Source organism: Phyllobates terribilis, unplaced genomic scaffold (assembly GCF_046119375.1).
Source record: "Phyllobates terribilis strain yellow unplaced genomic scaffold, ASM4611937v1 Scaffold_9__5_contigs__length_417890890, whole genome shotgun sequence".
NCBI classification, from domain to species: domain Eukaryota; kingdom Metazoa; phylum Chordata; class Amphibia; order Anura; family Dendrobatidae; genus Phyllobates; species Phyllobates terribilis.
The window spans coordinates 101838041-101856083 of NW_027362769.1; the positions used below are offsets into that span (position 1 = coordinate 101838041).

General features: G+C 41.4%; 1 protein-coding gene across 1 annotated transcript; it reads left to right on the plus strand.

The window, feature by feature from the left end:
- The first annotated feature begins 364 nt into the window (after nt 1-364).
- On the plus strand, nt 365-12418 carry FKBP7 (FKBP prolyl isomerase 7). Its single transcript, XM_073646866.1, has 4 exons — nt 365-736; nt 3836-3987; nt 9364-9491; nt 11470-12418. Exons 1-4 carry the CDS (start codon nt 525-527, stop codon nt 11629-11631), a joined length of 654 nt encoding a protein of 217 aa, XP_073502967.1. The 5' UTR covers nt 365-524; the 3' UTR covers nt 11632-12418.
- The last annotated feature ends 5625 nt before the right edge of the window (nt 12419-18043 follow it).

Here is an 18043-nt window from a genome sequence, read left to right on the forward strand (position 1 = left end):
TTTATTCACAAGTAGAAGGGATGGAGCAAAAGCAGATTTATTTTTTTATTGTATTTTCCTTAACAGGCTATTTATGGCAAGCGATTTGCAGAATGAGAATCACATGATGAAACAAGGCAAAATGCAATTAGATGCTATACGCTTCTGTGTATCTGGAAGATTGCAGAGAAGGACCAGACTGTGAATGTAGGGGTTAATAATGCTGCATTCCACCTAAAAGTAATGACATCTGCCTCAGGTCTTGTAACTTGAGCTCCTGGCTGGAGTCAGAAGCAGCAGTTCCAAAACTTTTGTCTTCACTTTTTCTTCCTGGAAGAGAAGAAAGGCATTAATTGGATGGGAGGCTGAGTCACATTATTGTGGGAGCCAATGGAAGAAGCCTTTACAGATGTCAGTGATTGCTGGGTCTACAGAAGTACAGAAGTATTTGGTGTGTATTTCTGCAGAGTGCCACGTGTATAGTAACAGTGGTGAAAAGATCAGGGGTTTCTGCAAATCTTGTTTCCTGGCAAAGGACAGACACCATGACAATGCCTTCCTGCCCCAAGTTCATCCTTCTCCTGCCGATTCTCAGCCTCCTCACTGGTCATATTCACTGTGAAGGTGAAGAAGAGAAGATTAAACTAGAAGTGACGCACGTCCCCAGTGTTTGCACGCAGAAGAGCAAAAGAGGCGACCTGGTGAACGCACATTATGACGGCTACTTGGCAAAGGATCTCTCCAAATTTTACTGCAGGTAACAAATTGTATCGGTTTTAGTTGTTGTCTTTTAATACAGTGTTATTATTGTGTATATCAAAAGTTGCAATATTTGTGTGACCCCCATATATTGAATCCTACATAGGTTGGGACTTGATTCACTTCTGCGAACCGTTGTGTTGCCCACACCCAAAGTCTTTGTGCACGCAGGACTTTTTGGTGCAGTTTTTGTATGCATTTTCTTTTAGCCGGCCACATGATGTTAAAGAACATGTAATTCCTTGGACCAGAACTTATTCTTTCTTTGTTCCATATTCCAGAACTGGTGTAGGAGTTTTGGCAGTGGACAAGGGTCAACATGGACGTCTTGACCTGACGGCTGCTAATCATCCAATAGTTTTGACACACTTTTTATTCCGACACCTTTCTATTGTAGCCATCATTACTTTTTTCATGATTTGAGACCAATGGGCTAGTCTTTACTTTCAATGCTCCAAAGGACTAGTGTTTACTCCCCATATGCCAAAGGGCTAGTCTTTACTTCCAATGCGCCAAAGGACTAGTGTTTACTCCCCATGGGCCAAAGGGCTAGTCTTTACTTCCAATGCGCCAAAGGGCTAGTCTTTACTCCCCATGCTCCAAAAGACTTGCCTTTACTCCCCATTCGCACTAGTGAGTATGGGAACACACATTTCTGTCCTTTCTTTGAGGCCCCTGATTGTCCCTGCGGGTGGGTGTCCCTAGGTAGCACTGCTGTAAGATTTTTCCGCAGCAATTCTTCCCCATGTGAACATACTGAACATAACACTAAGAAACTATCTAGCATATCTTAGGAGAGAAATCTGCTTCTTTATCCTCCTGGACTGATCTTTCACTCTCAATTTATGAATAAAATCTGTCAAATCTGTATTCAGTGAAGACAGAATTTCCCATTACTGAGATAGGAGATGACAGTTGGTTGCTGCAAGTTCTCCTGGAATGACAGTTACAGTTCTCCATAGAACTTTATGAGCACCAACTGTCATCTATCTCAGTAATGAGAAAGTCTGTATTCACTGAAGACATATTTTACCCATACATCTACAAGGAGAAACGTTACCGCTTAGACCCTAGACTTAAGCCGCTCACCTAGCCAAATCAGATCTCATACTTTGCACTGATGAGGGGTAACACGCCCAAACACCATGTCTGCAAATTGAGATTTTGGCTTGGCTTTTATACTAAGTTATATGGCAAGGCGCTAGAGTTCTCTGAAGAAGCAATTTGCACCCATACATTAAGAATTTTGAGAATGAAAGATCAGTTCAGGAGGAGAAAAGTGGATTTATCTCAGAACACATATTACGAAGTTTCTTATTTTCCTGTGTACTTTATTTATGGAAAAAAATACACAGATGATTAATCTTTAACAGTGTTTTTAAATTGAAAAATGCAGCTTTTATACAGTTTTTCTCAGCCAGAGCCACTGCTTTTGGGGCTATATAAGTGAATTGAGAGAGGCGTGCATCTCAATGAGGATAGGAGATAAATATTTGTAACAAGACAACCCCTTTAAGAACTCCATTAGAAGCTGTTGGCTGATATGTCCAAGGATGCAACGACTCACAAGTCTGATAAATGTCTGAACAGTTACTTATCTGTGTACAGGAGCTAAGCAAAAAACTATGGAACAAGAGATCACATGGTTACATGATGTGACCGCAAGAATGATGACACGCCGGGAAAGAGACAGCTGGGTATTTCAGATACACAATTAAGGCAGAATTGACATGACATGTATATACTCGTACTATTAGGGTACACTCACACGAGCTGGAAAGATGGCGGTAAGTTAGAAAAACATGTGGTTTACAATGAATTACCACCGGTAATTACCAATAGTTTTTGGTTTTCCCATTTGTCAATAACAATGTTCTTTTCTTGACTTTCTAAGTTGTGTAGACCTTATGTAGACGCTGCTGACAGTTGTCTTTTCAGGTGACGTGACGTTCACTTGAATCAGTTGAATATGCAGTAGGCAGAATCTCACCGAGCTTCTTTTTCCCGTAATTGCTCACCTGGCTCCTTTGACAATTTACATGTAATCCTAATTGAGCACTTTGTCCTTTCTGAGAGATAATGCCTCCTACAAGATCGGCCCACTCATCCTCGCCGCTCTACTCATTTTGATGATCCAGATGGCTGCATTATTTTCAGTTCCAACCCACCTGAACTTAAGATACACGGGGATAAAGGAGCAGAATTATACCCCTGCAGTTCACTGCTTACAAAGAAAGGAACAAGCAGGCTGCACACCTGCAAAGTAGCACATTGTATCAATGGCGGAAGAGGGCCCCAATCAAGAAATGTATCAGGAGCCCTTTACAGTCTCCTAGCTCATCTTAAAGCATCCTTTTATGTATCTCTGACCATAGCTGCTAGCTGCTTTCGAGGAAAAAATTGGTGTTGATGGTTGTCTCTTGTTTGTGTCTATGATGGTGGATTTTATCAAATGAAGGTTGCGTCCAGGTGGAAGTGTCCAGTCTGACCTCTTCCTTCATTCTGGGTGGGATCTGAATCTTCAGTTTTATCTAGGGCCTTAGTAGGACAAAATTACTTTAGTTACGAAATTTGATCTGCTCCATCGCATGCAGTATTGCAAAGGTATTCTACTCTTAAAGTTACTTCTCGCCTACACAGCACACTACAAACTATCATATGGTGGACACAAAGTCCCTATAGATCCATAGTACAGGCCAGCAGGTTCATGCAGGTGGGTTTTTTGCAAATGTAGGATATGCAACATAGGCATCGGAAATCTGAAGTTCTTTAATGTTTGATTTTTAGCATTGATCTAGTAGGTACCATAGTTAGTATGCCATTAAATTAAGAAGCACCAGCGGTGTCTGGCTGCCACTCCCCTGGATGACCCATTTATGATAGAGGTGCATTTTGAGGATATACATTTATGGCATATACACCTGCCAGCCAAAACAACTGCTTTTATCTGTCATTTAATGTGTGTATCTTTACATCGGACACCGATGAGTTACCAAAATCTGCCAAAAGGTGGTTAGCTTTGTAGATTTTTGCAAACATTTGCCTGTAAAACCTGTCCTTTCCATAAAGTGATTGTTTTTTACCTGTTTGCACATAGCCGTTCAGAAAAAGATGGACACCCGAAGTGGTTCGTACTCGGAGTTGGACAAGTGATCAAGGGACTAGATATGGCATTGATGGACATGTGTCCTGGAGAAAAAAGAAAAGTCACCATTCCACCATCTTTGGCCTACGGAGACAAGGGTTATGGTAATATCCATAGCATATGTAATTGCAGTAAACCTAAAAGCTGGCTACACAGATACGTTGTTTTTTTCTGCTTGATCGATCAGATCAATGATCTGGCCTCAATTTGGAAGACTTAAAAAGAACCTGTCATTAGTTTCCTGCTGCCGGATTGCAGCCAGATGTTTTACTCTGAAATACTGCAGCATTTTAGTGTAGACATAGTTTGAAAACCGGAGATTATGGGAAGAGACCTGAGTAGTCCAATGCGGTCCCCGGCTGCTTCTTTCCACCCACTCCAGTTGATTGATGGTCTCTCTCTTTGTACACACATGGTTGAGACCTTTCAATCAACTGGTGCGGGGCAAGTTGAAGCTGGCCAGGGTTGTCATCGGACTAGTCAGGTCTCTCCCTATGGTCCCTGGTCGGCTTTTCAAACAATGTTTTCTTTGAAACGCCGCAACATTAGAGGCTCTGATTCATGCTGTCTGTTGCTTGGGAAGCATGAATCTAATCATGTACCCTTGAAGTACCAGCACAAACACTTATAAAAAAAAACATGCAATGTACTTGCGCAAAGCAACAAATCATCAGCAATATTCAGCTGAAATTTTCCAGCTTGACAGGCTACATTTCCAGTTTTGACAATCATTGAACATGGAGAATGTTATCGCTCATATAATTTGCAAGCAATGGTCATCCATTTAGGCTGACTTTTATCTCATGTGTGTAAAGTGACTGAGGGCGGTAGCCATGGACGAGCTACTGCTCCATAATGCCCTGGCACTTTACAGGAAAATCTTGTTCCCGTCCCAATGTGCTGTCAGGTGCGGGGTGTATCACACTTACTCGTAGACCGCAGGCCTCCACTGTCTCAAGGCCTCCATCTTCCAGACTCACATGACTCAGGGGACACCCAGTTCGTTATAACACACAGAAGTTACTGGACAGTTCGAGTTCATCAGATTGTAACACGCAGTATCGGGCACAAGACTTCTCATTTCTTGTTTCCTCAACACAGCACATTTTCAGCATTACTATCCGTTCCTCCTGGACTATCCCTACATTTACTGGCTCTGTCAGCCCCAGGGATTTCCCTTCCAGTTCCGCAGTGCATACGGGATCCATTATCTTCCCTTCTTCCAGGTCCATCTGCCCTGTACGCCAGACGATAAGGAACTCTTCGTAGTACCTATATCCAGCCTTGAGCTCTGGACATTGCAGGAATGTCCGCAAGGGATCCCAGTAAGGCCTCCCTCTGCCCCGAACAATAAATCCATACTTCCACTCTCAGCCCACTGCAACTTGAACTTGACCTTGGTTAACGAACTTCCCTATCTGACTCCTATCAGGAAGCAATCCTTTTTTACTGCAACTTTCTCCTCCCACTATGGGCTAGTCCCGAACTTTAACTATAGCTGTAGCTGACAGATATACTTTTACAAACATTATGCATTGCATTTGCATACTTCAAACATATTACACTTATAATGCTTACCAAAGTCTATCTTACCCTATAGTCACTATTTTATATTCTAAAACCTAACCTATGTCTTACTCTATACTTACCATATCACAATCTATATCACAATACTCACAGGACATAGTTCACACTTCACATAACACAATATATGTGCATAAATGCATGTTATTGGTGTCTTCAGGGGTAGGAATGCGACAGCATAGTCCACCACTCTTACATGTGTATGGCTAGCCTAAAGGTTCGTTTACATGAACTGACTGGCAGCACTAAATGACCGCTGATCAGCAACAGGCGAACAGCTATTAGCGATCTGTAATTGTTGTTAGCAGACACAGGACGATGTGCTGCCGAGAACGATGATTTCTAGTGCAGCACAAATGATCATTTCACCGGACAAATGAGCATTTTGCATGTTCACTGGGTGATCGGCAGCCTCTTTAGACTGCAAGATTATTGTTAAACGGTCGTCCCTAGGAACAATTAGAGAGTAACTGGACTAAGCTATTGCAATGCCCTGCACATGGGGTAAGCGGCATAGTTAATCAGAAGAACTATAGTACATTTCTAATTGGAGGTATTTCCTAATATTATTATTATTACACCACCTACTACATTCTGGGATGGGATCTTGGAAATGGGAATAGCCCCAGCTATAGTTCTATGTTTTCTCCATATTGGCCATTGCCTATGCTGCTAATATACAGGGCATTACTTGTGAATCTAACCTATCTACGTGTTGTACCCTGAGCATGGGGTAGGTAACCTGATTATGCTGTGCCTGAAATAAGTCTGTTCTTCCTCTACAGTAGATTCCTTTATCCTTCACCAAAGTATCCCTGCATGCCGGGAGCGCTGGCTAACCCTATAAAAGAAAGTGCATGCAAATGTAAGTGTCTGTCCATGTATAATTCAGTAATGCTATGTGTCCGCCCTTCACTCCCGCTTCTCTAACCATGCGTTAGTATCTGCACCTTAAAGGGGGCTTCCAACATTGTGCACAAACAGCATAATCATCAAACAATAGCAATGTATGGGCTTTGCCTTATCTCCGTAACCCCTTTATATTAAAAAAGAAGCCAACACAGCAACAATAAGATTTTTTCTCTGAACATTTTTCATACATGATGTCCTTTTTTGTTTCGGTTCCTCTGCGTCGTGTCACTGGATAGAAACATTAGTTACATCCACTATCTGGAAATGTCCATGTCAGAAAAGGTTTTCATCTTTTGGGTATAAAAAATGTTTCCATTGCCTGACAACAAGCAGAGATCCTGAAAAAGAGTGAAGACATATCATATTTTAGCATTTGTAAAAATGTTATTATAACAATAAAAATGCTTGGAAAAAGGAAGCTGGAGAACTTATTACCGAATGACGAAGCTTTATACACGGAAGCAGTGTCTCCATCTGGTATGCTAATTCTTTATAGTACTTGATATAAAACCGAGACATGAAAATAAGGCATGGCGCTGGATCTACATCAACTATGACCATATAATATATTTTTAGCTTTGGATATTTGCTGTTCATAATGGCAGGTGTATGAAACGACACCCACTTGTCTTCTGCTGCTCCATATGGTAAGTGAACAATGTGCTTACTGGCTTTCTTCTAGAAACCATAAAGCTTCATTTCCTCCGAAAACTGAATTAAATCCTCAGTAAGGGCTGATGCAGCCATATTCTTTTGGACGCATCATAGTACTGATGAACGTCTTTTACATTGAAGTGAATTGTTTCAAATTTCCAGCCACCCCACATCTGCAAGATTCTCTCTTGTCAGAGAGTTTAAGGAGACATGTCCTTTGATAAAAAATTGTGTTAAATACTTTACAAAAATCACTGGGATCTCCTGATTCTGCCACTTTTTTCCGCTTTGCTCTGCGTCACTCCCTTGCAGAGATATTCACATTTCTTGCTTTTGGAGGCAGTATGTGAAATCTCTTCCTGCAGTCCAACTGTGCATTTCTCCATGGTCTTCTCTGGGGTGTGCGCTTTCACCCCTCCCTCCCGGCCTCTGCCAGTCACAACTCAGCAGCTGATCTAGCAGTCTCAGATGCAGACTGTGATTGGCAGCGTCTGGGAAGCAGGGGTGAAAGCGCACGCCCCAGAGAAGAAACTCCCAGTTGCACTGCAAGCAGAGATTTCACATGCTGCGCTCCAGAAGAAAATTGTGAATATCTCTGCAATGGATTGATGCAGAACAAAACGGAAAAAAGCAGCAGAATCAGGGGGGGAGCCCAGGAAATTTTACAAGGTATTAAATTCTTAAAGCAAGTGACACTTCTTCTTTAAAGGGTTTGTCCAGTGAAAACAAGGTATCACTTATTCCCAGGTTGGAATTATATATCCACAGTGCAAACAAATTATCATCTATCCACTGGTTTGGAGAGCTCTGACTACTTGGACCCACACCAGTCAGCAGAATGGGAAATTTTTATCCCAGAAAAGGAACTTTTATCTGCCGCTCTACTCATTCTCTATGGGCTGCTGGAAAAAGCCAAGTGCAGCGTTCATCATCCCCGTATGAAGTGAATAGAGCAGCAGTTGGGCATCCAATGTGCCACTCCATTTTTAGGGGAATAAAATCTCCCTGTTGTACCGATTGGTATTATTCCCTCCTGTCGGCCACCCAACGATCAACAAGTCATCTAGTTGGTAATTACTTGTTTTCCCCAGACAACCCTCTAAGGGTATGTTCACACATAGCGGAAATGTGGGAAAACATTTTGCAGCGCTTCACACCAGCATATTGTCAGTCCAAGTGCTATCAGTGGAAAAAACTGACCTCACATGGACAGCAATCGGACTAATGTTATTTAATTGGGCTTTTCAGATGACCATTTTTTTATTGCACGGGCCGAATGTCCGCAGGAAAAAAATCGCAGCATGCATTACTGTCTTAAATATTTCAGATGAGACTCCCCTATACAAGTCTATGGGTGCGCAGAAAAAAAATCGTATCCTATACGAATAAAACCCATAGCATCTGATTTTTATAGATACATTGCAGTTCTTTAACATAGAAAACTGTATTTGGTCTTGTAAATTTTGTTCACTGCTGATGTATAAAAACAGGTGCCATATGGGTGACAAACAGATGAGAAATCTCAGTTTTTTTCCGGATGAAAATCGGATGATTTTTTTTATATACTTGTGTGAACTTATCCACAAACTGCAGAAAAAAACTACAATGGAGATGTACCCGCAGTACAGATTTTAGGTCACCCTATATTAATTGATCTTGCAAATATTTTCAGCCGATTTAACTATTTACAATACACTCAAAATCCACAACAAATTATATTTAACGCAGTGCAATTTGCCATGGATTTTGTAGAAAATTCCCTAAGGGCTTAGATTCTTTCATGCGGGAGAATGCGGCTGATTCTGTTAATGACACTCCGATCAATCTGTGATTCGAGTTTGATCAGTGTCAGCTTAGTGTGATCCAATTCTCACGGATGAGTAAATCTTAGCATATTGTCAGGAGAAGATGGAGAACATCATGGTCTCCGTTCTGTACGTCCACAGAAATTGGACTGCACTCTGATGCCATCCGAGTGCAGTCCGATGATTTCCATGCACCCATAGACTTGATTGGGTGTGTGCCATCTGCACTACAAATCACAGCATACTGTCATTTTTTTCTCAAGCTGAATCCAAATGAGAAAAAACGAATCTGATCTGCACGGTCCCATAGAATAACACTGGTCTGAGTGCAATCTGATAAAACATCGTCTAATATAGACGCTCATGAGAGTTAAAAACAATTGGCTGATTTCTTCCAAAACCAGCAGCACATCTTTCCATGGATTGTATCTGGTAATTGCGGAATTATGAAAAAAACGAAACTTTATTTCACTTTTTTTATTTCAATTTTCAAGCTAACTTTTTTTTCTTTGTTCCCCTAAAAAGACAAAATCCCACCAGATGCAACTCTGATCTTTGAAATTGAGCTATTGGGAATAAGCAAAGGACCTCGGAGTGTGGAGGCATTTCACCAAATCGATTTGGACAATGATCAATTCCTTTCTAAAGATGAGGTACTGTACATCACTATCATTGGATAAAGCTGAATATCACCGTTATGACATTGGGTCCGTTTATTTTTCTCTTATGTAAAAAAATTAAACAAAAAGGACGTCTAAATGAGACATAATGGAAACCTGTCAGTCTGGCTATGTTGCTCTAATAAAAGATGAAATGCAGACAGATTCCCCCCAATACAAAGGACTGCAGGGGAATGTATCAAGGCAATTTAAACAGCTTCTTGTCTCCAAAATCATTCCACGATATATTTGTGCAAAAAAAAATGCCACTTTTTGCAATTTTATGCCACTTTCGCTACTTTTGAAAAGTGGGTGTGATGTTGTTAGATATGCAAATAAGATTTTAGGCAGAATTATGAATGATAACTTTTGAAAAGTTGCAAAAAAGTCAGAGTTCTTACTCTAGTAGGGTGATGAAGAAAAAAGTGGTAACAGTTGTAGACAAAAATGTTATATCGAAAACGGAACCAAAGTTATCAAACTGTAAAGGCTCACCAGGTGAGGTGGATCCGCTAAGCCTCTGCTTCGGGCGGGCACACGGACCCCAGGTGTTGGTGCAGCTTCCAGAGGACACATTGAATTATGGAGACCAGAACTAACTGGAAACTTAGGAGCAGATGGAGTGCAACCCAGCAGGGATGGATGTGAGTTGAAGCACAGTAGTACAGATAATGGAGTATAACAAACAAGAAACAATAGAGTCCCAATCCCAAGACACAGATCAGTGGGCCTTAAACATGTTGAGGGAGATGATGTCATTGATCCACGTCGGGTATCCTGTAAAACCCGACGTGGAGCACAACAGAGGGCAACGGACCCAGGAGAAGGGAGCAGAGCCTGGGATACCCGGGACAGGCGTGTAACACAAGCATTGCACAACTACTTTGATAAATTTGCTGCAATATAGTCATATTACTGACTTGAAATGTTCTTCTCCTAATAACCTCCATGCTATGCTTTATAGTGAAAAACTCTGGAATTCCATGGTAAACATAAAAAGATTTACTAAACAAAATGTGCCATGCCATTTTTTATTTTTATGTATTTTTAAAAATATTGAAATTCATAGTAGTCCTTCATAAGTGCTTTAGATTGGTGGGAGTTAGGGTCCTGAGTAGGGATGGGCGGACCGGTGGAAGTTTCGGGTTCTGGTACCTGACCCGAACTCTCCTTCTCTCTTTCTCTCTCTTTTCTCTCTCTCCACCCTGAACATCACACCGGACTTCAGAAAAAATTCTGTGCCCGTCGTTCAGGCCTGAACCTTGACTATCCGGTAAGAACGCCGAATATTTCTGCTCTGGTTCGCTCATCCCTAGTCCTGAGACCCCCGATCTCTGAAATTGCCTTGCTGAAGCTCTCATCTTTTGCATGCGCGCACATTGGAGTACACTCTCCGTAGACTTCCCAATGACATTGCACTCAGGTATGTGTGGCCCTGAGCACTTCTGCACAATATTGTGAGTGATCGGCAGGTGTCTCAGGACCATATAATCTACAGAAAAAAATTCCAAGTGGGATGGAATGATGAAAAATATAAAATTCTACCATTTTTGGGGGGTTCCGTTTTACAGCATTCATTATATATTAAAAGTGACCTGGCAGTATGATGCTCCAGGTCACTGCGAATACAGGGATACCAAACTTGTATAGTTTTTTTTATTATTTTAGTGGCTAAAAAATTCTAAACTGTAAAAAAAAAAGTGTTTTTTGACGCCATTTTCTGAAACACATAACCTTTGTATTTTTGATCACTTGTTATATATCCTGCAATACCACAGTATTGTAAAGTATAATATAAATGATTTTCTTCTATGGCTGGGCTTCATAGGAGTACCAAGATGGCAGCGTGACGGCCTATAGCAGGTCGATCGAGCGTCGAGGATTTGTTTCGACATTACAATATACATATTATATTTCGGTTGAAAACGGAAATGACAGGAAAATACATTCACTTTGTTTTCTTTGCATGCAGATAAGTCATTACCTAACAGAAGAGTTTAAAAAGGATGGAAAAAAGCGGGATCCTTCTGTGCATGGACGGATATTAACAGATATATTCCAGAAAAATGACCATGACAGCGATGGCCTCATATCAGCCCGCGAGTACAATGTCTATAAGCACGATGAGCTATAGTAAATTATTTCCTTGTGTGTATAATAATTTTTCTATTTTACGGAAGAAAAAAAATAAACCCGCGTTGCATTTTCAGCCAGTCGTAAAATTGGTTTCACACCATGATTTTTTACCATGGTGGAATTAAAGGGTTTGTCTGGTTTGTTCAGTGAGAACACGTTATTCATGGAGTAGGTGATAACTTATTCATCGATCGGGGTCCGACTGCAGGGACTCGGACTGATCAGCCAAATGGGGCACTTTTATCCCCATTGGAATGGAGCAGTGCGGAAATGCGCATGATTGACTGCCAGTCCATTCATTCCCTATGGAGCTGCCGAGCTCAGGTTTTTCCGGTAGCCCCATAGAGAATGAATGAAGTGACTGTCGGACATGGGCACTGCAGCTCTATTCTAATAGGCTAAAAGTGTTATGGATAAATATTCCCCATTCTGCCGATCAGTGCGGGTCCCATCGGTCATACCCGACTAATCAGTAAGTTATCACTTATCCTGTGGATAGGTACTAGCTTGTTTTCACCAGACAACCCCTTTAAAGGGATTTCATGAGTTCCTGACAAATTTGAAATTGGATAAAATAAACTCAAACTGGCTGGTTAAAACCCTGATGTACCGGTACTTCCACTCTGATCCTCCTCTCCGGTCACTATTTCCTTGGCTGCATCGATGATGTGCTGCCTACCACGCGTGACCGCTGAAATCCGCTGATGGATACCACTGTGATGTGAACATGTCTCTAGCGTTTGTTTTACAAAGAAACTATTATAATAAAACTAATTGTATGTAAATTTATTTGCCTTATTGTGACTGCATTAAGTTGTGAGGTTACAGACCTGCCAACATTTAATTTTCTACCATTTTTCTATTAAGAATTCCATTTTTTCTGTTTATAGTTTTATTCAATAAAAAATGATATTCTGCTTAAAAAAAACCTCAATTTTCTCATAATACAAATTCAATACATTTTTTTAAGTTTCAAAGTCCAATTGACTTCATCAGGAGACCAAAAGTCTTGTGGTTGACTTGTGGTTCTCCTGATGAAGCAGTCAGCTAGGCTTCGAAACGCGTAGAGATTAAACCACGAAACGCGTAGAGATTAAACCACAATACTTATTCTAATTCCTTTTCTGGGCATTCCAATTCATTAAGACGCCAGTAACGCAGAATAACCTCCTGTTCACACCATTTGATTTCACACTTGTATTTCTGGTATTTTACACCTTCATATATTTTTAGACGCAATCCTACCCCATTATGCCCTACATGCAATATTTGTAGAGCAACGAAAGTTAACTATAATAAAAGTTTATGTATGTGCACAGTGGTCCCCATAGTAAAAGGCATGACTAGGATTATGTATCTAGCTCTGGATATAGAAAGTGCTGAGGTCACAACCAGCCCTTGGTGTATGAGGGACCAAAAGCCCCTGGGCCACAAAATAATAGTATAGAAATACTACAAATAGCACAGTGTACCTGAGTTCACTATTAAAGATTTTTTGCATTGGCCTCCTGAATCTTTAAAGGGTTTTATCAGGATTCATTTTTCATGTGCACTGGCTTGTACTCGTTCAAAATAATAAACTGAGAGGTAACACCACCTTCCACTGCTCCAGCACTACTACTCCGCCGCTGCTCCAGTGTTTGTAGGCTGCAGCGGTGAAGTCACGACCATAGGGCATGTGACTGCTTCAGCCAATCAATGGGCTTAGTGGTCCGCAAAGTCTACTGTGGCGTCACTGCTGAGTCCAGTAATTCGCTACAATATTCACGTGTGCTGTAGTCGTGATGTCACCCATGCAGCCTTTCAAAGACAGCAGTCTTTGAAGCAGTGACGGAAAAGTAGTACTGGAGCAGTGGAAGGTAATAAGAATTCTGCTGATAATTTGGGGATCCCCAACTATTATACACTGACTTGGATTCATTGTTCCTGATGACTCCTTTAGGATAATTGTCCAATTCAGATTGATCATACTTCAGCATGTTGTATGCCAAACTTTAAAGGGAGTAAGTTAAAGAGGACCTCTCACTGGAATTTTTGATTTAGGCCACGGCCCCACTATCAGTATTTGGTCAGTATTTTTTCTCAGGAGTGGGAGACAAAACCAGGAGTGGGTGATAAATGCAGAATTGGTGACTTGTTTCTATTATACCTTTTCTCTGATTGTTCCTCATCTGGTTTTGGCTCCAACTCCTGAGAAAAAATACTGACCGAATACTGACCAAAACTGATAGTGGGGCCATGGCCTTAAGATGAGTATCTCCTCCAGTTGGTGCTTCTCCACCGATTTTGACTTAGGATAAAAGCCAAACCAGAATCTCAATTTGGGATTTATTGCCCCTCCTCAGTGAAAATCGTTTTTGTTTTTGCAAACTGATTCTGGAAGAGTTTTCTCTTTTTCTTCTGTGCCCCTCTGTTCAAAAGTCATGTCCCCAAGTAGTCATGGCGAAAAATTTCCCTTCAACCAACTGGACGTATACAGCAGACCTTCTCTGTGGGTGTGTTGCTTCTTCTCTGACACTGCATAATCAAAACACCTGCCCACAGAGAAGAACTACGGTATACGCCAATTTGGTAGAATTTTTAAGAGCAGGGGGTATAACTTTGAAACAGAGGGGCACAGAAGAAAATGAAAAACTTTTCCAGAATCAGTTTGCAAAACCAAAAATGATTTGCACTGAGGAGGGGCAACACCCTGAAACACCGTGTCTGCAAACTGAAATTCTGGTTTGGCTTTTATCCTAAGTCATATTGCAAGGCTCGTTAAAGGGTCAATATTGACTTGTAGGATTGTTGCTTTCAATAGGTGGCGCTAGAGTTCAAGTCCTCTTCCTCTCTGAAGAGGCAATTTGCACAGGTACTTATAAACATGTCAACCATAAAGTCATTATTAAATCTATTTTAATGGGACATGGCTGATAAAGCACAGACATACCACTTCAAAAGTACATCGATAACAGTAAAAAAGTAGAGTACAATGGAGTTCATGTGACATAGACACCAATGAGCAAAAAAAGTATTGCTAAAGACTTAGTGGGGTTCACATAATTTGGAACATAACAGGGCTCATGTATCAACAGAAAAAAATGAAAAATAACTCAAATAAAACTGCACTGTGATTGTCCAAATTATCTGATAAAGGAACACAAAAAGACAACTGGCTGCAGCTGGAGCCTCCCTGCTGTGCCCTGTCTGCAGAAGGACAAAAAGTGTCTAAGCCTCGCCCCCTTGACTTAAGGGTTGAGCTTCTTCAGGGCTCCAGCTGAAAATGGTACTGATTAGCATGAGAATAACTCATGTATTGTCTGCAGGATTTCTACAAGACTGTTTCAGGATTATACAGAGGACAACTATATTTTTTGTTAACATTAATTTCTAGGTTTATTGTTTAATCTTGATACATTATCCAAAATATATGAACCCCACTAATCTAAGTCCTTAGACTCTATGTGTTTATTATGGTTTTGCACAATGACTGAAAGTCCCATACACTTTGGATTAAAGTCGTCCAAACCCACCAATTTTGGTCTGGACCGTTGACTATCTAACGTGTTCGGGCGGCCTCCGAAACCAACAATTTTGTTCTGACCGGTTGACTATCTAACATGTTCGGGTGGCCTCCGAAACCAACGATTTTGTTCTGACCGGTTGACTATCTAACGTGTATGGGCGGCCTCCGAAACCAACGATTTTGTTCTGACCGGTTGACTATCTAACATGTTCGGGCGGCCTCCGAAACCAACGATTTTGTTCTGACCGGTTGACTATCTAACGTGTATGGGCGGCCTCCGAAATCAACGATTTTGTTCTGACCGGCTGACTATCTAACATGTTCGGGCGGCCTCCGAAACCAACGATTTTGTTCTGACCGGTTGACTATCTAACATGTTCGCGCGGCCTCCGAAACCAACGATTTTGTTCTGACCGGTTGACTATCTAACGTGTATGGGCGGCCTCCGAAACCAACGATTTTGTTCTGACCGGTTGACTATCTAACATGTTCGGGCGGCCTCCGAAACCAACGATTTTGTTCTGACCGGTTGACTATCTAACATGTTCGCGCGGCCTCCGAAACCAACGATTTTGTTCTGACCGGTTGACTATCTAACGTGTATGGGCGGCCTCCGAAACCAACGATTTTGTTCTGACCAGTTGACTATATAACGTGTATGGACGGCCTCCGAAACCGTCGATTTTGGGTGGAATCACAGTGCCTGACACTCTTGCACCCCCAGAGGTGTCTGGCGATAGATTTCTTCCCCCTGTCCACCTTGTATACACATGCATGCTTGGCCGAGCTTGGCACACATGTGTATCAGGGAGTCGGTAGCTGTCGGCCAAACAAGTGCTCAGCCGACCCCTATCTAAGTTGTATGGGTGTAAGGTCACATTGACAAACTGGGAACACATTTGACACTGGAAAAATCAGGTATGTGGGTCAATCCGTACCCTATGCTTCATTCCTAATACATACACTGCAAGGTTTGTCTTCATCATCTAAGCTGAACTAAAAGCACCTGCACAAAAACAAGAGGAAATGTCCACATTCAAGAGGTTGTTAGGAGCATGTCTAGATCTCTTTTTATTATAAAGTAACATCTCAAAATGTGGTCCCTAAATGCTGTTATTACAGACCGGGACTGAAGGAGTGGGGGTGGAATCATTTTCTTATAGTCGGGTGAACACCTACAATATGTCATGAATAGATGGACAAAATATAGGTGAAAAAAAAGTGCCCCCTACCCTAGAAATCTGTGCGTGATGTCCAAAACAAGACTATTTTAGAACATTAGATCTTGTCTAGTAATATTTTTTAGTGACTTATATATGTGGATGTATAGACTATATGGATAAAGGTATTAGGAGGACGCACGTTTTAATCACTGAATTCAGGTTTTTCCTTCAGTGCCATTGCCATTGCCATTGGTGTATAATATCCAGGCCCTCGCCGTGCCGTCTGCCTCTACTAACATTTGTAAGAGAACGGCTCTAAAGAGCTCACTGATACCAATGTGATCAAGTAATAGGATGTCACCTATGTGCACGTCTTGTCTTCCCTCCTAAATATTCCACCATCACCCATGAGTGCTATTATTCAGAATTAGAACCATTTAGGAACAATTCAGCCACCAAATGGAGACCGTGTAGAGTTACAGAGGGGGGTCAACGAATGCTGAGGGCATAAAAGTCACCATCACTCTGCTGACTCCATTTCTACTCTAGTATTAAAGTCATCCCAAAACTGTGTCAGGAGCTTCATGGGTTTCCATGGCTAAGTAGCTGCATGCAAGCCGTACATCACCAAGCACAATGCTGAGCGTCAGATGGAGTGGTGTAAAGCCACCACCACTGGACTCTGAAGTAGTGGAAACGAGTTCTGCGGAATGATGGATCGTACTTCTCGATCTGGCCGTCTCATGGACGAGTCTGAATTTGGGGAATGCCAGGAGAACGTTACCAACGTGTGCCAACTGTAAAGTTTGGCGGAGGAAGGACAATGCTATGGGGTGGTTTTTCAGGGGTCAGCCTCGGCTCCTAGTTCCAGTGAAGGCAAACTTAATACTTCGGCATACCAAGACATTTTGGACAATTGTTACTTCCAACTTTGTGGGAACACTTTGGGGAAAGTCCTTTTCTGTCCCTGCATAACTGTGCCCCAATGCACCGAAGCAAGGTCCATAAAGGCATGGTTGGGGGACTTTTGTGTGCAAGAAAATTGAACACTTTTACAATGAAGATTGTGAGCTCAGTTTCTCATCCTGCATCAATGTCTGATCTCCCAAATCCTTATGCAAAAATTGTGCCCACCGACAAAGTCCAAAATCTGCAAAGCGGGATCGACGCCATATTACTGTCTATGGATTTACAATGTAAAGTCATAAAGTTCCTGTGGGTATAATGTGTAGATGATCCAATATTTTTATCTTCATAGTGTTATGTTTTTTTTTTTTTTTAAAAAGACCCCATAATAAACTTGATTCCATTTCTTCCTCCCACAATAACAGGTATTACCAGGCCAAATTGTGGTATGCATATCATTCACGTACATGGCAAATCCTACAGTTATATGAAAAAGTTTGGGCACCCCTATTAATCTTAAGCTTAATGTTTTATAAAAATTGGTGTTTTAGCAACAGCTATTTCAGTTTGATATATGTAATAACTGTTGGACACAGTAATGTTTCTGCCTTGAAATGAGGTTTATTGTACTAACAGAAAATGTGCAATCTGCATTCAAACAAAATTTGACAGGTGCATAAGTATGGGCACCCTTATCATTTTCTTGTTTTAAATACTCCTACCTACTTTTTACTGACTTACTTAAGCACTTTTTTTGGTTTTGTAACCTCATTGAGCTTTGAACTTCATAGCCAGGTGTATGCAATCATGAGAAAAGCTACTTAAAGTGGCCA

Coding starts and splice junctions, on each gene's coding strand:
- FKBP7 (XM_073646866.1), top strand. CDS start 525: ATGACAATGCCTTCCTGCCCCAAGTTCATCCTTCTCCTGCCGATTCTC. Junction 737..3,835: donor CTCTCCAAATTTTACTGCAG/GTAACAAATTGT, acceptor GTTTGCACATAG/CCGTTCAGAAAAAGATGGAC. Junction 9,492..11,469: donor AATTCCTTTCTAAAGATGAG/GTACTGTACATC, acceptor CTTTGCATGCAG/ATAAGTCATTACCTAACAGA.